The sequence below is a fragment of the Periplaneta americana genome, chromosome 13 (genome assembly GCF_040183065.1).
Source record: "Periplaneta americana isolate PAMFEO1 chromosome 13, P.americana_PAMFEO1_priV1, whole genome shotgun sequence".
Taxonomy (NCBI): Eukaryota; Metazoa; Arthropoda; class Insecta; order Blattodea; family Blattidae; genus Periplaneta; species Periplaneta americana.
This window is the reverse complement of record NC_091129.1, coordinates 31529919-31547075: the sequence shown is the minus strand read 5'-3', so window position 1 is coordinate 31547075 and position 17157 is coordinate 31529919. Positions and strand designations below refer to the sequence as shown.

The 17157-nt window shown below is 35.1% G+C and overlaps 1 protein-coding gene across 5 annotated transcripts in view; it reads right to left on the bottom strand.

The window, feature by feature from the left end:
• Positions 1–16273, bottom strand: part of LOC138711784 (ATP-dependent RNA helicase DDX42) — a 73152-nt gene extending 56879 nt beyond the window's left edge. The window contains exons 1-2 of one of the 5 annotated variants that reach the window (XM_069842987.1): positions 16204–16273; positions 15633–15870 (exon numbers count right to left, since the gene is read on the bottom strand). In XM_069842987.1, the coding sequence (XP_069699088.1) occupies positions 15633–15838 (206 nt within the window). In that variant the 5' untranslated portion in view covers positions 15839–15870; positions 16204–16273. Of the gene's footprint in view, positions 1–15632; positions 15871–16084; positions 16109–16163 lie in introns of those variants that run through there. The other 4 variants (XM_069842991.1, XM_069842988.1, XM_069842990.1 and 1 more) reach the window with 4 other exon arrangements.
• Positions 16274–17157: the final 884 nt, after the last annotated feature.

The window sequence follows — 17157 nt, the reverse complement described above, 5'->3', positions numbered from 1 at the left end:
ATTTTAGAGGACACAGGGAGAGAGTGTGCCACGTGATATACCCAAATAAAAGTACAAAGACTCCCTAAAAATTCTTATCTCCCCCCCCCCCCCACCAGCAAAAACTTAAATAATGCCCCTGCTTATGTTTATGTTTATACCATTACTACTCTCAAGAGAATCGACATTTGCATCTCTAAAGATTCTATTTTAATAGAAATCTGAATACTAAGAAATATATTTCTGTCCATTAGCCACGTGCATGTTTCATATCAAGTAGGTCTCTAACTTACATCTATATGTATATATAATTTGAACTGGTAAGGGAAATTAAGGAAAAATGGCTGAACGGATTTTAATGAATGACCCCTCATTTTGAAGCTTGGAACCCAAGGATTTTCATAAAAATAGTACCTTTCAGTGAAGCATTAGTTTTTCTACATAATTTTCCTATTTTCCAAAATCCATCTTTCGTCAGTTTTGAAAACTAAGTAATTGCATTTCAGTATAAAACAAAACACACACTATAATTAACAATACGATTTTACACGAAGGTCATGACTTGCAGGATTGCTGACATAATTATTTAGAGCTCAAATTCAATTGGTTATTAAAAACTTCAAGACTTACTAAAAATAATTTACAGGTCTGATTCTGCAGTGTGTAATTATCTGAGTACAGCCGTGTATTGGATATTAAAATCTACAAAACTTGAGGTTGATGACATTACCATTAGAAATGAAACATTATTATAGTTAACGCCATGATGTGACTATTTTTCATTAATTATACATACTTACTTACTGGCTTTTAAGTAACCCGGAGGTTCATTGCCGCCCTCACATAAGCCCGCCATAGGTCCCATAAATATTAATGCTATATTGATGATAATATGAAAGTGAAATGTTTCGGTGTTATATAAGTAGATGTAGAGAATATCTTAAATTAGATCTTCATTTCTATAATTTACTGAGTGGCGGCTATATAGTATATATATATATATATATATATATATATATATATATATATATATATATATATATATAAAACTTAAGATAATATTGTTATTAAAAATCAAATATTTTTATAGTTATTAATCAAGTGGGGTTGGGTTTTTTTCATATACATAATGGCGGTGTGGTGTAGATATTTATATGCGTTATTCTCTTCAGTATTAGCTCGAGAGAATGCAAAAATTACAGTTTCTAAGGAAAGATCAGAAGGTATTACTTACTGATAAAATAAGAGCCCTACAATAGTTTGTAGTCTCCCGATCATTTCAGCAAGATCTCTTAGCAGGATAAAATGATTTTACCCTCTACATTTCAAACTCTACATGCAGCAGCTATACCAAGATGCTATGTCTATTGTTCGAAAGCATAGCAAACCTGACGTTTTTTTAACTTTCACCTACAATCCACAACGACCTGAAATAGCTATTGCTTTACTCCCATATGAAAAACCCACTGATCGTCCTGACATTGTTACTTGCGTTTTCGCATTGAAACTCAGAAACTGAAGGTGGATAGATTAAAGAAAAAGTATTTGGCATAAAAAGGCATTCAGAGGAAGTATGTTTCACTATTATGGAAGCAAATAACTTTCAAAATATCTGGTATTCTTCATTGAAAATAAATCTGAAAAATTTTTGTTTGAACGTCTAATGAACTTAATTTGCAGCATTTGCTGCACAAGCCATTAGCCTTATTTAATTACACTTATCTAAATACAGTGTTGAATTGGAATCACAACGCAACACAACTGAATTATGATTGATATTAATATTAATACCGGTATTACTAATTAATTATTAATTATGTTCAAATTTCACAAGCTTAAGGACTTCCTTTTCATCAGTTTTCTTTATTGCAAACCGAAATTATTGCTGAAAACATAATAGTTAGAAAATAACTGTCAGTTGTATCTATCAATTCTCGAAATTCGAAACAAAACTGGTACCTAAAAGAAAATTCAATCTGACATCTAGAAAATCACTATAATCCACTAGCATATGTAGTAATAAGGGAAAAATGGTCAAGTTTCAGCCTTTGGGTATTAAGTAAGCTGATCCAGTTTATAGCAGAATACGATACTGTTCTGGCACCTGGTGAGATCCCTATTCGACTATGAACTCAACATCAGAGAAAACATAACATAGATTCTTAGTCCACCGCATACTTCAAATGTTAGGATACAGCTGGTCCAATGCTAATATGATAGCAATAGAAGTCTTTTATAATAGAGGTATTTATTGTCACCTACTTTAGGGCCACTTATTATTTTTTAAAAATCTATTATTTTTTGCGGTCTAGTACTGTGCATGCAAGGGTTCTGTCACAGGATTGTCAAAACGGGGGAAATCACACGTCAGTTACTTAACAGGGTTTTTTCTTTAAATTATTTTAAACAGTTGTGTAATATTAAAAAGACTCCCGATTCCGAACAGCAAATATTCTAAGGAAAGAGCCTAACACCCAAGTCACTAGTCTTTACAGAAGGACCAGTAGACATGAGTGGGGGAAACTAGGATGACATAACCACTCAGATGGACAGTAGCTGTCATGTTTGCATTTGGATCCAAGGATCAATCACAACAGAGGGCGATGTATTTTTAGTCAGAAAAAAAATCTTTTGTGCGGCTTATACTGGCCATTAGTCCTGTATCAAAGGTTCACATAACTCAGCCATATATGAGCACTGCTCGTAGTCAAGACACCTTTGTTCGGGAATACAGACAAAATTCCATGTCAATAACTGGAGAGGGCTATATGTCTTGTGTAACAATCCATCAATGGGCTAGCATGAGATGCATATACAGAAAACGGATTTCAATTAAGCCAAAACTAGTTAAAAAGATGAATTTTTTGGTCCTACAGAATTATCTGTTATGGTTACCATTAGTTATTAATGAAAAAAAAAAATCACTCTTGTGCCAGGAATCGAACCCGGACTCCCACTTCTATGCACCGGGTGCTCAATCCACAGCACCGGATCGATCATTTGCCCAACAGTGCATATATAATGTGGAGTCCAGGCCACCAAGTCACTCAAATGAGTGTGCTTCTTGTGTGATGACTAGGGCTAGGATTTTGATGAAATTGCATCTTCTTTCTAGTAAGCCAGAAACATAGCTGCTTTAGTATTTATATGTTATGTGATAAACTGAGTGTTTTAAGACATATTTTTAGGGCATTTTTTTTGCATTCTTTGCCAGTTTCAACTCATAAGAGCATCTTTTGTTTTATTTGGACATTTTTTTAGGCATTTTCATTTAATTTTGGCCATAAATCCCCATTATTAATATAATATGTTTATTTCCTTCGATATTTTGTCTACATATTTTGTCCATTACTACCCATTTTTTTTACTTGGTTATTTCACAATGCTGCATCAAGTACGAGGTTATTTAGCATCGATGGAACTGGTGATAGCGATATATTTGGCGATGAGGCTGAGGATTCACCATAGATTACCTGACATTTGCCTTAAGGTTGGGAAAAACCCAAAAGATAATCAGCCCAAGTGGGAATCGAACCCGCGACCGAGCGCAACTCCGGATCGGCAGGCAAGCGCCTTAACTGACCAAGCTATGCTGGTGGCTAATACCCGTTATTTTGTATAATATTTTAATTGTTTTTCTACACAAATATTGCCATTTTAACGTAGTACACTACAACCACCCCTTCAATATAGATTCCTCTATACCTGCTAATTCCGGATAAGAGTGGCATTGTGGTAGACTACATGGAAACTACATCAGGTAAAATAATTAATGAAAGTGTACCACTTAGAAAAAGTTATGTAAAATTAAATAAACTTAAATGTTGGTACTAGAATTTCATTTAATTACTAGTCTAAATATGAAGTAGTACAAAACCTCTTTTCCTACTAAGCCAATTATGTAAGAACAATTTTTAGGGTATTTTAAGGGCATTTTTTTTTAGATTTTTAGGTCATAAATGCATTGTTTTTAGGACATTTTTTCATGATTTATAGGTCATCAAAATCCTAGCCCTAGTGATGACTGTTGACTTAATATAATATATGGTCAATATATGTCGAATATGGAGTAAGGTCACTAAAGGAAAATATCAAAGGAGAAAGACTTGATCCAGTGCTGTGGATTGAGCCTCAGCGTAGCTCAGTTTTTAGAGCATCCAGTGCGTAGAACTGGGGGGTCGCGGGTTCGATCCTCGGCACCAGAGCGAATTTTTCTGCATTAATAACTAATAGTTGAAAGGAGTCAATGACTAAACTACCAAATGCTCGCATTAGAAACCAACATATCTGAAAAATTATAATCACAATCTTGAATCACATAATTTTGTAATGTAACAAAAATAATTCTCTGCTTTCACGTGAAGCAGCCCCAGTTCCTGGACTGAACTATAAATAGGCTTTTTAAGTTTCCTCTATATTCAACACAGTATTGGTAAGTTTTTACCCTAACATGGAAAAGTTATTCTAATCCTAAAACAAAATTTTACTAATTCAACATAGTCAACATTTAACTAGACCTGTACACACTTAGCTCAATGGCCACAAAGCAATTCTACGCCTGATAAAATATTGTTTGTCTTGGACTGCTAGCCTTTCTTCCACAGTACTCATTACTGCTTCATTTTATGAAAACTTCTTTCCTTTTTTTTTTTTTTTTTTTTTTTTCTTTTTTTTTAAGTAACAGTCTGAAAGCCTAAATCTAGCAAATATGAGATAGTCAATTTGAGCGCGTATGCGATGCTACAGTAGACTCTTGCTAATCCAGCCATTCCTTGCACAGAGAGGTGCCGGATTAGCAAGAGTGACAGACTGCTGAGAGTGCATAGAAAATGTTTCATTCTTCATTCAATTTAATGTCATAACCTGTGCCAATCACTGTAATTGCACTTCTAAATCGAAACTAGAACATTCCCTACATGGCCAGTACAATGTGTTTCACTATAATTCATGATTTCACACAGATAAGTAACCCCCTCCCTCTTCTATGCCACTGCAGTTACTAGATTAGTACAAGCTCAAATTAATAATATACCCTAATAATTTTATTTGCTTAGAAGATAAAGGCTTTTCACCAAATTCCTGAGTTACAAATGGGATTATGCAAATTCCTCAGAAAGCTATTACAGTAGAAATGATACGAAGTACATTAGAAAGCACCAGATAATTGAAAAGTCAGATTACTGAATTGGTTTAGCAAGAGTCTAGTACATTTTGTATCCACCTCGTCTAAATTTAGACACTATGCTTTTGCTGACAATAGAATTCTATTTGCCAAACAAGAGATGAACACTGGAATGCCACATTTTTTATTTCAAACAAGCAGCAAAGTCATTCTAACATCAAAGTTACGTATGACCTTCCTTACTTATAGCTTTTAAGGAACCTGCAGGTCATTGACCTCACATAATCCCACCATCGGTCCCTATCCTGAGCAAGATCAATTCTCTATCATCATATCCCATCTCCCTCAAATCCATTTTTATATTATCCTCCCAACTACATCTTGGCCTCCCCAAAGGTCTTTTCCCCTCCGGCCTCCCAACTAACACACTATATGCATTTCTGGATTGTCCATATGTGCTACATGCCCTGCTGATCTCAAACGTCTGGATTTAATGTTCCTAATTATATCAAGTGAAGAATACAATGTGTGTAGTTCTGCGTTGCGTAACTTTCTCCATTCTCCTGTAACTTCATCCCTCTTAACCCCAAATATTTTCTTAAGCATCTTATTCTCAAATACCCTTAATCTCTGTTCCTCTCTCAAAGTGAGAGTTCAAGTTTCACAACCATACAGAACAACCAATAATATAACTGTTTTATAAATTCTAACTTTCAGCTTTTTTGACAGCAGACTGGATGACAAAAGCTTCTCAACTGAATAATAACAGCCATTTCCCATATTTAATCTGCGTTTAATTTCCTCCCGAGTGCCATTTATATTTGTTACTGTTGCTCCAATATATTTCAATTTTTCCAACTCTTCAAAGGATAAATTTCCAATTTTTATATTTCCATTTCGTACAATATTCTGATCACGAGACATAATCATTAGGGACAGGATTTTTATCTAATATCAAGGTGTGAAATATGTACATATTTATGTAAGAAAAATAAGCTGAATATGTACCAAAATATGTAAAATCATGAAAATATTTAATATCAATATATAGCAGGTATAGGATAGGTAAGACTCTCCACTTGTGATTTCATAGAGCACCCGACTTTTTTACTGCATACTTGACACATTGCAATTTTTCTATCTGTAGTGAAACCTTTGTCCATCGCAATCCATGATTTTATTTTTGTCATTAGGGTTGAAGATACAGGGTCCATTTTAGTTAGTTAAAATCAGTAGATAAACTCACTTGCACTTTATATTGTAAGTATTAAAACTAGAGAACTGAGTGAAATGAATGACACAACAGTACTGCAATCACTGTTTCGCTTTACTGGATTAGGAGAAAATAAGAGGAGATGTGGGACACATACATTTTACTGCTCCCTGTAAGAAATAAAGTACCTACTAAAACCTCAAACTATAGGCATTTACAAACTGTTGTTTGCTGGAAATAAGGATGTTATGTTTCGTGCCGAAATATATCTTTTCTTGGGTAGGCAAAAAGGCTTTTTAAATCTGTGTATTTCAAATTTTAAACTTCCCTAACAGAAGTTCCCCCCCCCCCCTTTAGAGAAGTAAAAATGAATAAACTCTCTAAATATGTAGATCTATGTAATACCAAGCCATAATATGTAATGTGGGGTAAATATGTAAAAATATGTAGTATCAAATTTGATTATATTAATGGTTATTACAAGATCACAAAGATTTGTTATTTATATACAGTTAGGTTGAAAGGAATACTGGGTGTTCATTTCAAAGTGTGTCATGACGTCACTGTTGCTGGGTCACCGATTTGAAGCGAGTTTCAGCTTATATGTTAGAGAAGTTGCCTATTATTTAAGGCGTTCTTCAATCTGAACTTGAGAATGTGTATGGTACAACTTGAAAGTCGTAGCAACAGATGGCGGTCTGTACGGTCTGTGTGCTACCATAACCTCTTTCGAACTGTGTTTTGCGCCGGCAAGTCATACGCAGGGTATTTGTTATCATCCGTTGCGTACGGTAACATTCCACAACACAAATCAAATGTTCCGTGTCCATGTTGACAGTCGAAGTTAATGTCAACAAATATGTAAGTAATCGTCTTAACCCTCTCCCCATATCCCGACAGTACGTATTTCCAAACAGTTCACATTCCTGCCACTACCGGCATTACCGTACTCTTCAGAATGAACGCCGTACTTGCTAGGCAAGTTCTCTGCCTCATAGGTTATACACCTCTGCGGAAGTGTAGGAAGATTTAATTCTCTAGGCTCATCGGCTAGCCACATGGCATACAGCGAGCCATGACACACTTTGAACTGAACACCCAGTATAATATGTAATTACATAAAAATCCAGTCCCTAATAATCATATATAGTTCTCGCCAAGTTTAGATGACCTCACACTCACCACTCTGCTGACTTGTGTCTTACCCAAAACATAATAAATCATACGGTGCATGCCTGTCAGTTATGCAGTGTTGTCACATTATGACTCTGAATTAGCCCAGCTGCTCGGCTGAGGCAAGTAATTTTTTTTTAACAGAAAAGTTAGTAGTCATCTCTTGCGGCAAGAGAAGCAGATCTTTCTACTCGTCTATGTTTGGCAATGCTGTTATAAAGCAATTCAGTTATCGGACACGGCCAACTGCATAACATAAACATCGAAAGCATGTTGATGTGACTTCTTTGACTCTTTTCCTCTGAGCTGGGGTCGTCTAAGTTTGGAGAGTACAATACTTCTGTCTTTTTGGGATTTACTTCTAAACTATTTCTCAAGTAAAATTCCCGTGTTTTCCCTAATAGTTTCTGAATTTTCTCCTAACATATTCACGTCATCCGCAGAGACAAGCGGCTGATGTAACCCATTCAATTCCAAACCCTCTCTGTTATCCTGAACTTTCCTAATGGCATATTCTAGAGCAAAATTAAAAAGTAAAGGTGATAGTGTATCTTCTTGCTTTAGCCCACAGTGAATTGGAAAAGCATCTGGCAGAAACTGGCTTTTACGGACTCTCCTTTAATTTAACTGAGAAATATTTTAATTAATCAAACTGATTTCTTGGGAATACCAAATTCAATAAGAATATCATGCATATAAAACTTCTCTCTTAACCGAATCATATGCCTTTTTGAAAACTATGAATAAATGATGCACTGTACCCTTATACTCCCATTTTCTCTCCAATATATGTCTAATACAAAAAATCTGATCAATAGTCAATCTATTACACCTAAAACAACAGTGATGATCCCCAATAATTTCCTCTACATACGAAGTTAATCTTCTCAAAATAATATTGGACAAAATTTTGTATGACGTCAATGAAAGTGACATTCCTCGAAAGTCAGTTTTTTCCCACGTCTTGACAATAGGTACAATTATGGATTCCTTCATTTACATTGTTCTGGTACAATTTCGTTTTCCCTAATAGGAAGTACAAGCTTATAAATTTCGCTAGATAATGCATTTCCACCCTCTTGTATTAATTCTGCTGCAATTTGATCGATACTGGAGACTTCTGAGAATGTGGGTTTGGGAATAAATGGCTCAGCAGTTTGTATTTGAATTTCTTCTCGATCATTTCTATTTTTACATTTAGTAACTGTTCAGAATAGTTTTTCCATCTGTTCACGATTGAATGAGAGTCTGCAAGCAGGTTACCATTCTCATCCTTGATCACGTTTACCCTAGCTTGTTATGATCTTAAGATAAAAAAATTGTCAACATGACCTTGACATTGCTCTGATTTTGACATGCCTTCTTCATAAGTGGGACTCAGGTGACTTCCATTGGACACCCCATGTCTAGGGGTATCATTTTTTGGTAGTAATGATATACGCAAAATGTGTTAAAAACTTGATATTATGCATGGAAAATGCAAACCCCTTAATGAAAATCCAAAATTAAGTTAAATACAGTATATCCGCGAATTTTTGCAGAATTTATAGAAATCTACTAACTTAAATTAGTTCACAAGCATGATATTTTGAAAAAAAAAAAACGGGTTTCATGGAGAATTCGCATGAGAAATGACTCTTTCTTCCATAAAACTGAACATTTTCTTAGTTATAAAATTTACATCAACATTTCTACTTATTTGATCGTTCAGCATTACATGCATGTGACATCTGGCAACATGTTCACACAGTTTAAGGACTACTCCTAGAGAGCAGCACAAGTAGACAATGGTCATTTCTCTTTCGTGCACCAATTGCCTTCGTGAGGTTAAGAAGGCAGTGCCTCCACCTACTCACATTCAAATGATGCAAATAATTTTCTGTTAGTTTCAAAGGGATTATTTGAATAATAATTTGTAAAGCGTTGTTTTATTATTTTTAAGTTTCTTTACAGTGTGAAATATGAGCGAAATTGCTTGTTACTTTTTACGAAATATTCCCGAAATTAAACCATTTTAATCACCAAAATCAGAGTCAAATAATCACCATAAAATCACACCCCTACTCATGCCCCATCTCCAATTATAACTGTTTTGAGACAATATTAATCTTGTTAGCAGTATCAAGCAAATCTTATGCAAATGCAGCACGAAATTTATTTTATTTCATTTTTTTTTATCTCTTGTTTTTTATTTCTTTGTGTTATTTATACTCGCTTTAACATCTCTGGTCATATCGAGAGTTAATCTTTTAGGTGAAATCTGAAGGCCTGTGTACTATTATTGATCCTGGTTCTACTGTTGTGAACTAGATGTCTTCTGTAGATGTATGTATTACTGACTTGAATGAATATAATTTTGGCGATGAATGAAGCCAGCGATATTCAGGGATGTTGTGGCTCAAATTTCCTGACATCTGACTTACAGTTGAGGGAAAACCCTGAAAAACCTCAAACAGAAAATTCAACCCGACCGGGAATCGAACCTGGGCCCTCTGCATAAGAGACCAGCATGCTGACCCCTACACCACAGAGGTGGTCCCTTCTGTTCTTGTCACAGGAGTCACAGAAGGAATTTTACGGTCACATATTTCTTGCCAAAATTCTAAAAATCTCTGTAATCACCTGACCTCCTTCATTTTCTTTCATCACCAATTTTTATTAATTGCAGCCTGCACACCAGTAGCGGCTGGTGGTCAAAATAATGAGTGTGCTACAATCTCTATATCGGCCTACTGTATACACTTATATGTATTTATCTTAATTTGAGACTCGCCTAGTGACGAAATATGAAGTCCATACGACGTTGCTTCCTACTGCAGAACTTGTCAATTACCCTGGAGATAAATCCCTCCATCTTGGACATCATACTCTTTTCTACTGACAGTATTGCAAGAGCAGTGAGGCGATCCTGGGACATAGTGTTCCTTAAAAACGTTTTTATGCGTTTAAAGAACGGAAAACATCTTTCTGACTCAGCAGTGGTCATTGGTGTTTTAAGCAAAATATTTAACAACTTCGTTACTTCACAGAATGGATACTGTGAATTGTTGGAGGCTATGTATTGTAACAATTGAACAGCTCCATCTATATTTCGGAAGTCGAGTCTTCCGTATAGAACTCAAAGTTGTATCTTTAACACTCTTTTGTTCAGTACAGTACAGCTGTTGACAGCAACTTCAAGTTTGCGTTCAGGAAAATTATGCGAAAAATTGTCAAAAAATTTGCTGTTTAACAATTTTGTTGTGTCTAGGTAGGTTAAAGACTAAAACGATAAGTAGTTTCCTGAATTACACTGTCACATAATTCCTTGGCTACAATTTTCTAGACTGACTGATTCAGGAGGAACCTCAAAAACCAGGTAGAGGCAGCAGCGGTCGGACACTTGAATTACCAAACACATTGTACATAGTTCCGAGTTCTTCCACAAACAAGCATTCTTTCGTTACGCTTTACTTTTGTAATCTCCAAGCGGTGTTGTGCTGAAGCTGACTACAGCACTTCCCTGCGTAAAAATGGCCAATCAGAGCAGTGATTTCAGCTTCGCACATGAGCATTAATTGTCTACATTCTCATGTAGAGTTTTGAGTAGCACAACGAACTTCCTGAGGCACCAAAGAGCGAAGACTAAACACTCTATAATGCGTCGTGAACATAACCACGGGAAATTGTCAAATGGCAGATCAAATACTATGGTATTACAAATACATTATTTGAGCAAAAATTATCATTGTGCTGTAGCACTGTAGCACATAAGGACGGACCGCCCCTGCTGCACACATTCAATATTTTCAGGTGGTCAGTTTGTTAAAGACCTTCTAGAACATGGATCACTTTCAATCAGAGTGTAAGATAGAAAGTAAATAATTGTCGCAAAAATGCACAAATGAGAAAGATAAAATTAATGAAGTATGCAGAAACAAAGAGTTATGTAATTTGTTTCTTGGAGTTTTATTACTTTCAATCCATCTTATCACTCTCTCAGATATACTTAACAGTATTTAAGTAAATCATTAGATGTAGATATGTTTAGAATCAATTACTGTTGAATTTACATCACATTAAAATATGTTATTTCATGGGCACTCTAAACTTTGAAATTCTTTACTAGTAGGCTCTTCAAGATTTACTTCGAACAGATGTTATGGCTCAGACTTGAGAAATGCAGAAAACTATATTCACTCCTGCTGATGTATCAAATCATGCACACTTCTAATGTTCATAAGTAGATGTCATACGATGAGGCAGGACTTCTGGAATGCATCCATGGTCAGTTTACGGCAGAAGTCTATGAACACATTTAGGCAAACATAATGATCCCTTCTGCCTGAGAACGATATCCAGAAGGAACACTTTTCTTCAAGGAGGATAGTCACCTGGTACACACCGCCAACCGAATTCAAAGATGGTTTACGAGGAGGCAGACTCCAAAATCATCAGATATGAATCCGATTGAAAATTTGTGGGATACAGTCAAATGGATCCTACGCTCTAATTGGGCAGAACAATCACCTGTTCGGACAGCTGTCGAATTGTGGGACAGAATTCTAGATGCGTGGGAGGAAGTGGCCATGAATTTAATCTGTTCCTTAATCTTGTGGATTCCATGCTGCGCAGAATGAGGGCAGTTGTTGACGTAAGTGGTTTGTGGACGAGATACTAGTCCCCATCACAGGCCTTTTTTTTTTTTTAATATATTAACAAACAGTTTTTTCGTTTATTTAATTATTTATTTATGTTTGATATGCGTCTGGTTTTTTAGGATGTGAAACAAGTATTTTTGTTTATACAGGCCGGGTCTCGCCTATTAATAGTCCACAAGTGACGGGAAATAATATTTTTACAAGGCAGGCATAACGAAGTTTATGAACAAATGTCATTTCACATTTAAACTAATAAATAAATTAAAAACTAAAATAAAAAAAAAATTATTTTACCGTACCGGGAGGCGAACTCACAACCTCTGGTACGAATGTCAAACATCATACAACTGGGCCACACACAGCTCGTAAGGATTACATTGTAGACGGATGACTTTCAATGAAGAGACACCACAGCAATGCCTTGAAGTTCAGTTCGTTTACACGAGTAAACCACGTGATAGAACTTAGCATTTCTATCGACCAAGAGTCGGCCCATTCTTTTTGCCGTTAAGTGTACATATTCTGTAGAGTAAACACTCTTGAAAATATGTGTTCCATAACTGTTGTAAGGGGGGAAGGAACTGGTCACGCTACCTCATTATCTCCTGGCCTTATTGCCTCATAAGTGGTGCCTTCTTGGTATCACTTGTAAGGTTCACACCTGTCTTTGGAGAGTTGATTAAACAATAATTGTTGTAAAAATATAGTGTGTGGGCCTAAAATTAGCATACAACATTTAATTTATGCTTAAAGTTCGTATAAAATATGTAATATATTTTTAATTCCTTGAATTAAAAACTTACAAAAAAATTGGTTTATGTTAATTTATTTCATATAAAAAACAAGCTTAAACAGTACATTTTAATGGTAAGCAGGTAGCCACCATACTAGGCCTATGTATAAATAAATTCGTGTAATTATTTGCAGGTAAATGGTATTAATTTAAAATCGTTTTATTTAATAACATTAACTTTTACCCTAGTATCATTTAGCAATTCTAAAAAAGATAGGCCTTTTTAAATCTGTATTAATTGTTCTATTGTTATAAATATTTACATATTTTGAACATTTTTTGATAGTATTTTCAAGAATTTAAATTGGACTGATTATTACTTGGTTGGGTTTTTTCCGAGGTTTTCTCCAACCGTAAGACGAATGAATGTCAGGTAATTTATGGCGATTCCTCGGCCTCATCTCACCAAATACCATTTCGCTATCACCAATCCCATTGACATTAAATAACCTAGTCATTGATATAGTGTCGTTAAATGACCGAATAAAAAAAAAAAGACATCAAATATACAGGTGAAGTTACAAACGCTTGTGGTGTCAAAGAATTTAAAGTGTCTGTGATGTCCAAGGAAGGGAAGTACTACAAATGGCTGACCTATTGCTATATTCACCACATGACATTACACAGGAAATATCACCACATATGGTTGTAAATAACCATGGATATTTTAAATTTAAAAGTGTATTTTAGTGTAATCTAGTGTTGTTTTATATAATAAGAGCTGTAGGCATAGTGTATAAGTCTTTCACAAGAAGTGATGTATTATAGTGCATTTAAAACAATTAGTAACAAACATGACAGAAATGTTCGTGTGTCACAACATATTTGCAATATTTTATTTCTTACTGGCACTGTTAATTTTTTTTAAGCTTGTGATTTAGCAGTTACATGTAACTTACTACACAAGTGTCTTAATTGTTTGGAAAACAACTGAATGCATTTATGTCATTTAGCACAATAATATGAACATTTTCCATTTTGATAATAAATCAAGTGGCAAGAAAATGTTCGTGTGTCACACCATACAATATTTCATATTTTTTGCATTATTAATTGAAGTGTCGGCTGGAACAACGTTATAAGTTACATTTGGTAAAATTTACAGGAGCTGCAAAAAATGTGTACATGTACAACATTGTTGTTATGAGGTAGCAAACTTTTGAATGGACAAATTTTACATATTGCATTGATGGACAGCTGCAAGCCAAGGAGTATAGCAAGGTAACATGACATAAGATTATTACACAGAAACATGCCGAATGAAAATTTTGTAACTTACAATGTTGTTCCAGCCGACGCTTCAATTATTCCTTTTCATTAAGAATGTGTGTTTTATATTTTGGAATGCTTATGTTAAAAGACAGTAATGTCTTTTTCATGAACTAGTAAGTATTTAACTAAATATCCTGTAAAGATCATAGTTAGTTACTTTAAAAATGTTACGTGTGTCACTATGGAATGACCCTGAAATGAATCCATAACAGAATGGATTACTACAGAAAGATTGAATATGTAAAAAAAAAAAAAAAGAAGGACAAAGCTACGATCGAAAGATGCCATCATACTCCAACAAGTACTGGTATATGGACACGTGACAAGCTATCAGCCTTCAGGCTCAAAAACTAAGAATTCACAGACTCATGTTTATAAGATGAACATTGTAAAAGTTTGGTCGACAGAATATCTTATGTCAACTTAAATACATTCTGCTCACTGTTACTTTTACAATTAGGCCTAAATTTGAAAATTTTCTGTGCACAGGCATACTTCTAGACTTCTTGAATTGTTGGTAGGCCTACTGGTATTTAAGCAATAAGTTATGAACAAGATGTTGCTCTGTATCTTGAGAGAAAAAGCTTTATGCAGATGGCTTGCATTCAATATAAGCAGACACTCCATACGTCGTTCTTCTACACATGTAGTTCAAAATCCATAAGCCCCACTTAAATGTAGCTACTGGAGGTGAAACTAGCGCTGAGGTAGTTCTGGTGATTTCGGAAGTGAAAATCGTTCAATTTGTGAGGGATTTTTGGTAATTCGCAAGGGTCCGCTAGTCTTTTACAAGATATGTGACAAGGTTAGTGAGTTAGTTGAGGGATATCTAAGTGACGTGAAGCAGAAGATCTTAAATCATTTAAATCTTTCCACATATTCCTCGGCCTCACGTCACTTAGATATCCCCTCAACTAACCCACTAACCTCGTCATATCTTGTGAAAGACCGGTCAGTTCCTTGCCAATTAGTACTGGTAGCCTATCGGATTTTTTTTTTTTGTGGAGATGGAGTTAATCGTATATGCAAGGCATAACAAAAGCTTAAACTAACCAAACCTAACCTGTCACACAATCGTATATGCGAGGTGTATAAGCGGAATACGAAGGAAACTACCTTAGCGCTAGTTTAGTCGAAATTTCTAACCTAACAACCTAAAGTCACTGAGTAGAGCTCTACTCGTTAGATTCCTAATATAAAAACCTAGAACAAATAAAAGCCACTAAAAATCACCTAACATTTAACTCTAAAGTAAAAAGGTTGGTAATACTACAGCCAACCAGGTGCCCGTGTTCTATGAAATTACCAAAATACCTAATAATTTGATAAGACTATTTATTCGAAGCAATGTGAAAGTCAGTTAATAATATAGGTTAAAGCTCTGGAGCTTTTACACAAGAATTATAGGCATATAAAACAGACAAAACATGTCATACTCACTCTTCCTCCGTCTTAGATCTCTTTCTTGGCAAACCATAACTTGCAGCAAGTGCATTCTGGCTGATAGCAGACATCGTTGAGTACCCATGTTTGCTAATTGCACTTGATGGTGGAGGCGGCAATTGGCTTGCCCGATCTCGCTTTAATTGGAATCCAGAAAACCCAAAACCGCGAGGTTTCCCGTCACCACCCCGATTGTAACTCATAGTTAGGTTACGTTCTAATTGATGTCTTGCAACTGTAAGTATTAAGCAAAATGAATTATAAAATGAGTACTGTGCAAAAAACAACTGCATGAAGTCCAAAATATTAACAGCAACACTAAAATAATTATAGAAATTATGCAAGAAGGATCACAACATTCATGTCACATTCAAAATAATCAGGATAATGAATCACAAAATTCTGCATTACTGTACAGTAATTAACTTAAATGTAAAATATTTACACACTCGGTAAATCTTTTCTTAGGTACGCTATAATTATTTTACAAATAGGAACCAAGAACAAACAAGATATAAAGGGACATACACGCCTTTAAATAAAATACAAATTCTAACCAAATACGAACCCTACAGCCACCCCTCGGCATGGACTTGCCGCAATGTATACACATAGGTGGCAGCACAGTACAATCTCTCTATCCGAAAACGTCGCCGTCGCCCATCATTGGCCAGCGCCAGGACTGAGTCTACTGTTTGATTGGTTGAAAACAAAAACACGAGATTTAAATAAAAAAAAATGTACAATTTTCTCAAAGTCAGAATAACTTTCACATTGTCACGATCAATATACAGTATTTTTATATTGATATGTATTCTGTCATTCATGGTCTCCGCACTAATTACTACTCAGCACCGAATTTATGATTGAACCTGAATTCGCATATTTTCGAAATAGGCCACACATAAATTAAATGTTGGAGAACTATTACGTATCTTTCACGTGTTAAATTTTATGTTACCTTGTTAACATGTTTCGGCCTAATAAATGTATAATAAATTAAATGTTATAAACATTTAGGATTTTTAAAAAACTTAACCTTAAACCCGAGTCACAAGGGGATAGTTTACAGGAGTCAAGTGCTTGAAGTCTCTAAACTTGATGCTATATTTGTGATCGCACGGAGACATTACACTTGAAAACATGCTTGAAAAAAAGCGCGCGCTGAATGTTGTATTCGTAGTGGTGTTTGAATTCTTGTACCTGTTATAGTTAATAAAAATCAATAGTGAACTAGCATTTTTAGTTTGGTGAAACTGAAGATGCCACCAGCACATATTAAAGCATGTATGCAGCTAATTGGAGCCATGTTATTGTATGAATTACAAATTATTCTAGAAAAAAAGGAAAAGAGAACATGGGTTAAGAAATGGATTCGTAGAAGAATTATGCACGGTGCATCTAATACCTTGTTGAAAGAATTAGCTGAAGAAGATCCTGCAGAATACAGGAAACATCTCAGAATGAGTCCTCTTTTAAGGGTTTTTAATTTTTTTCGAACCACTTCTACGTCTATGTTTTC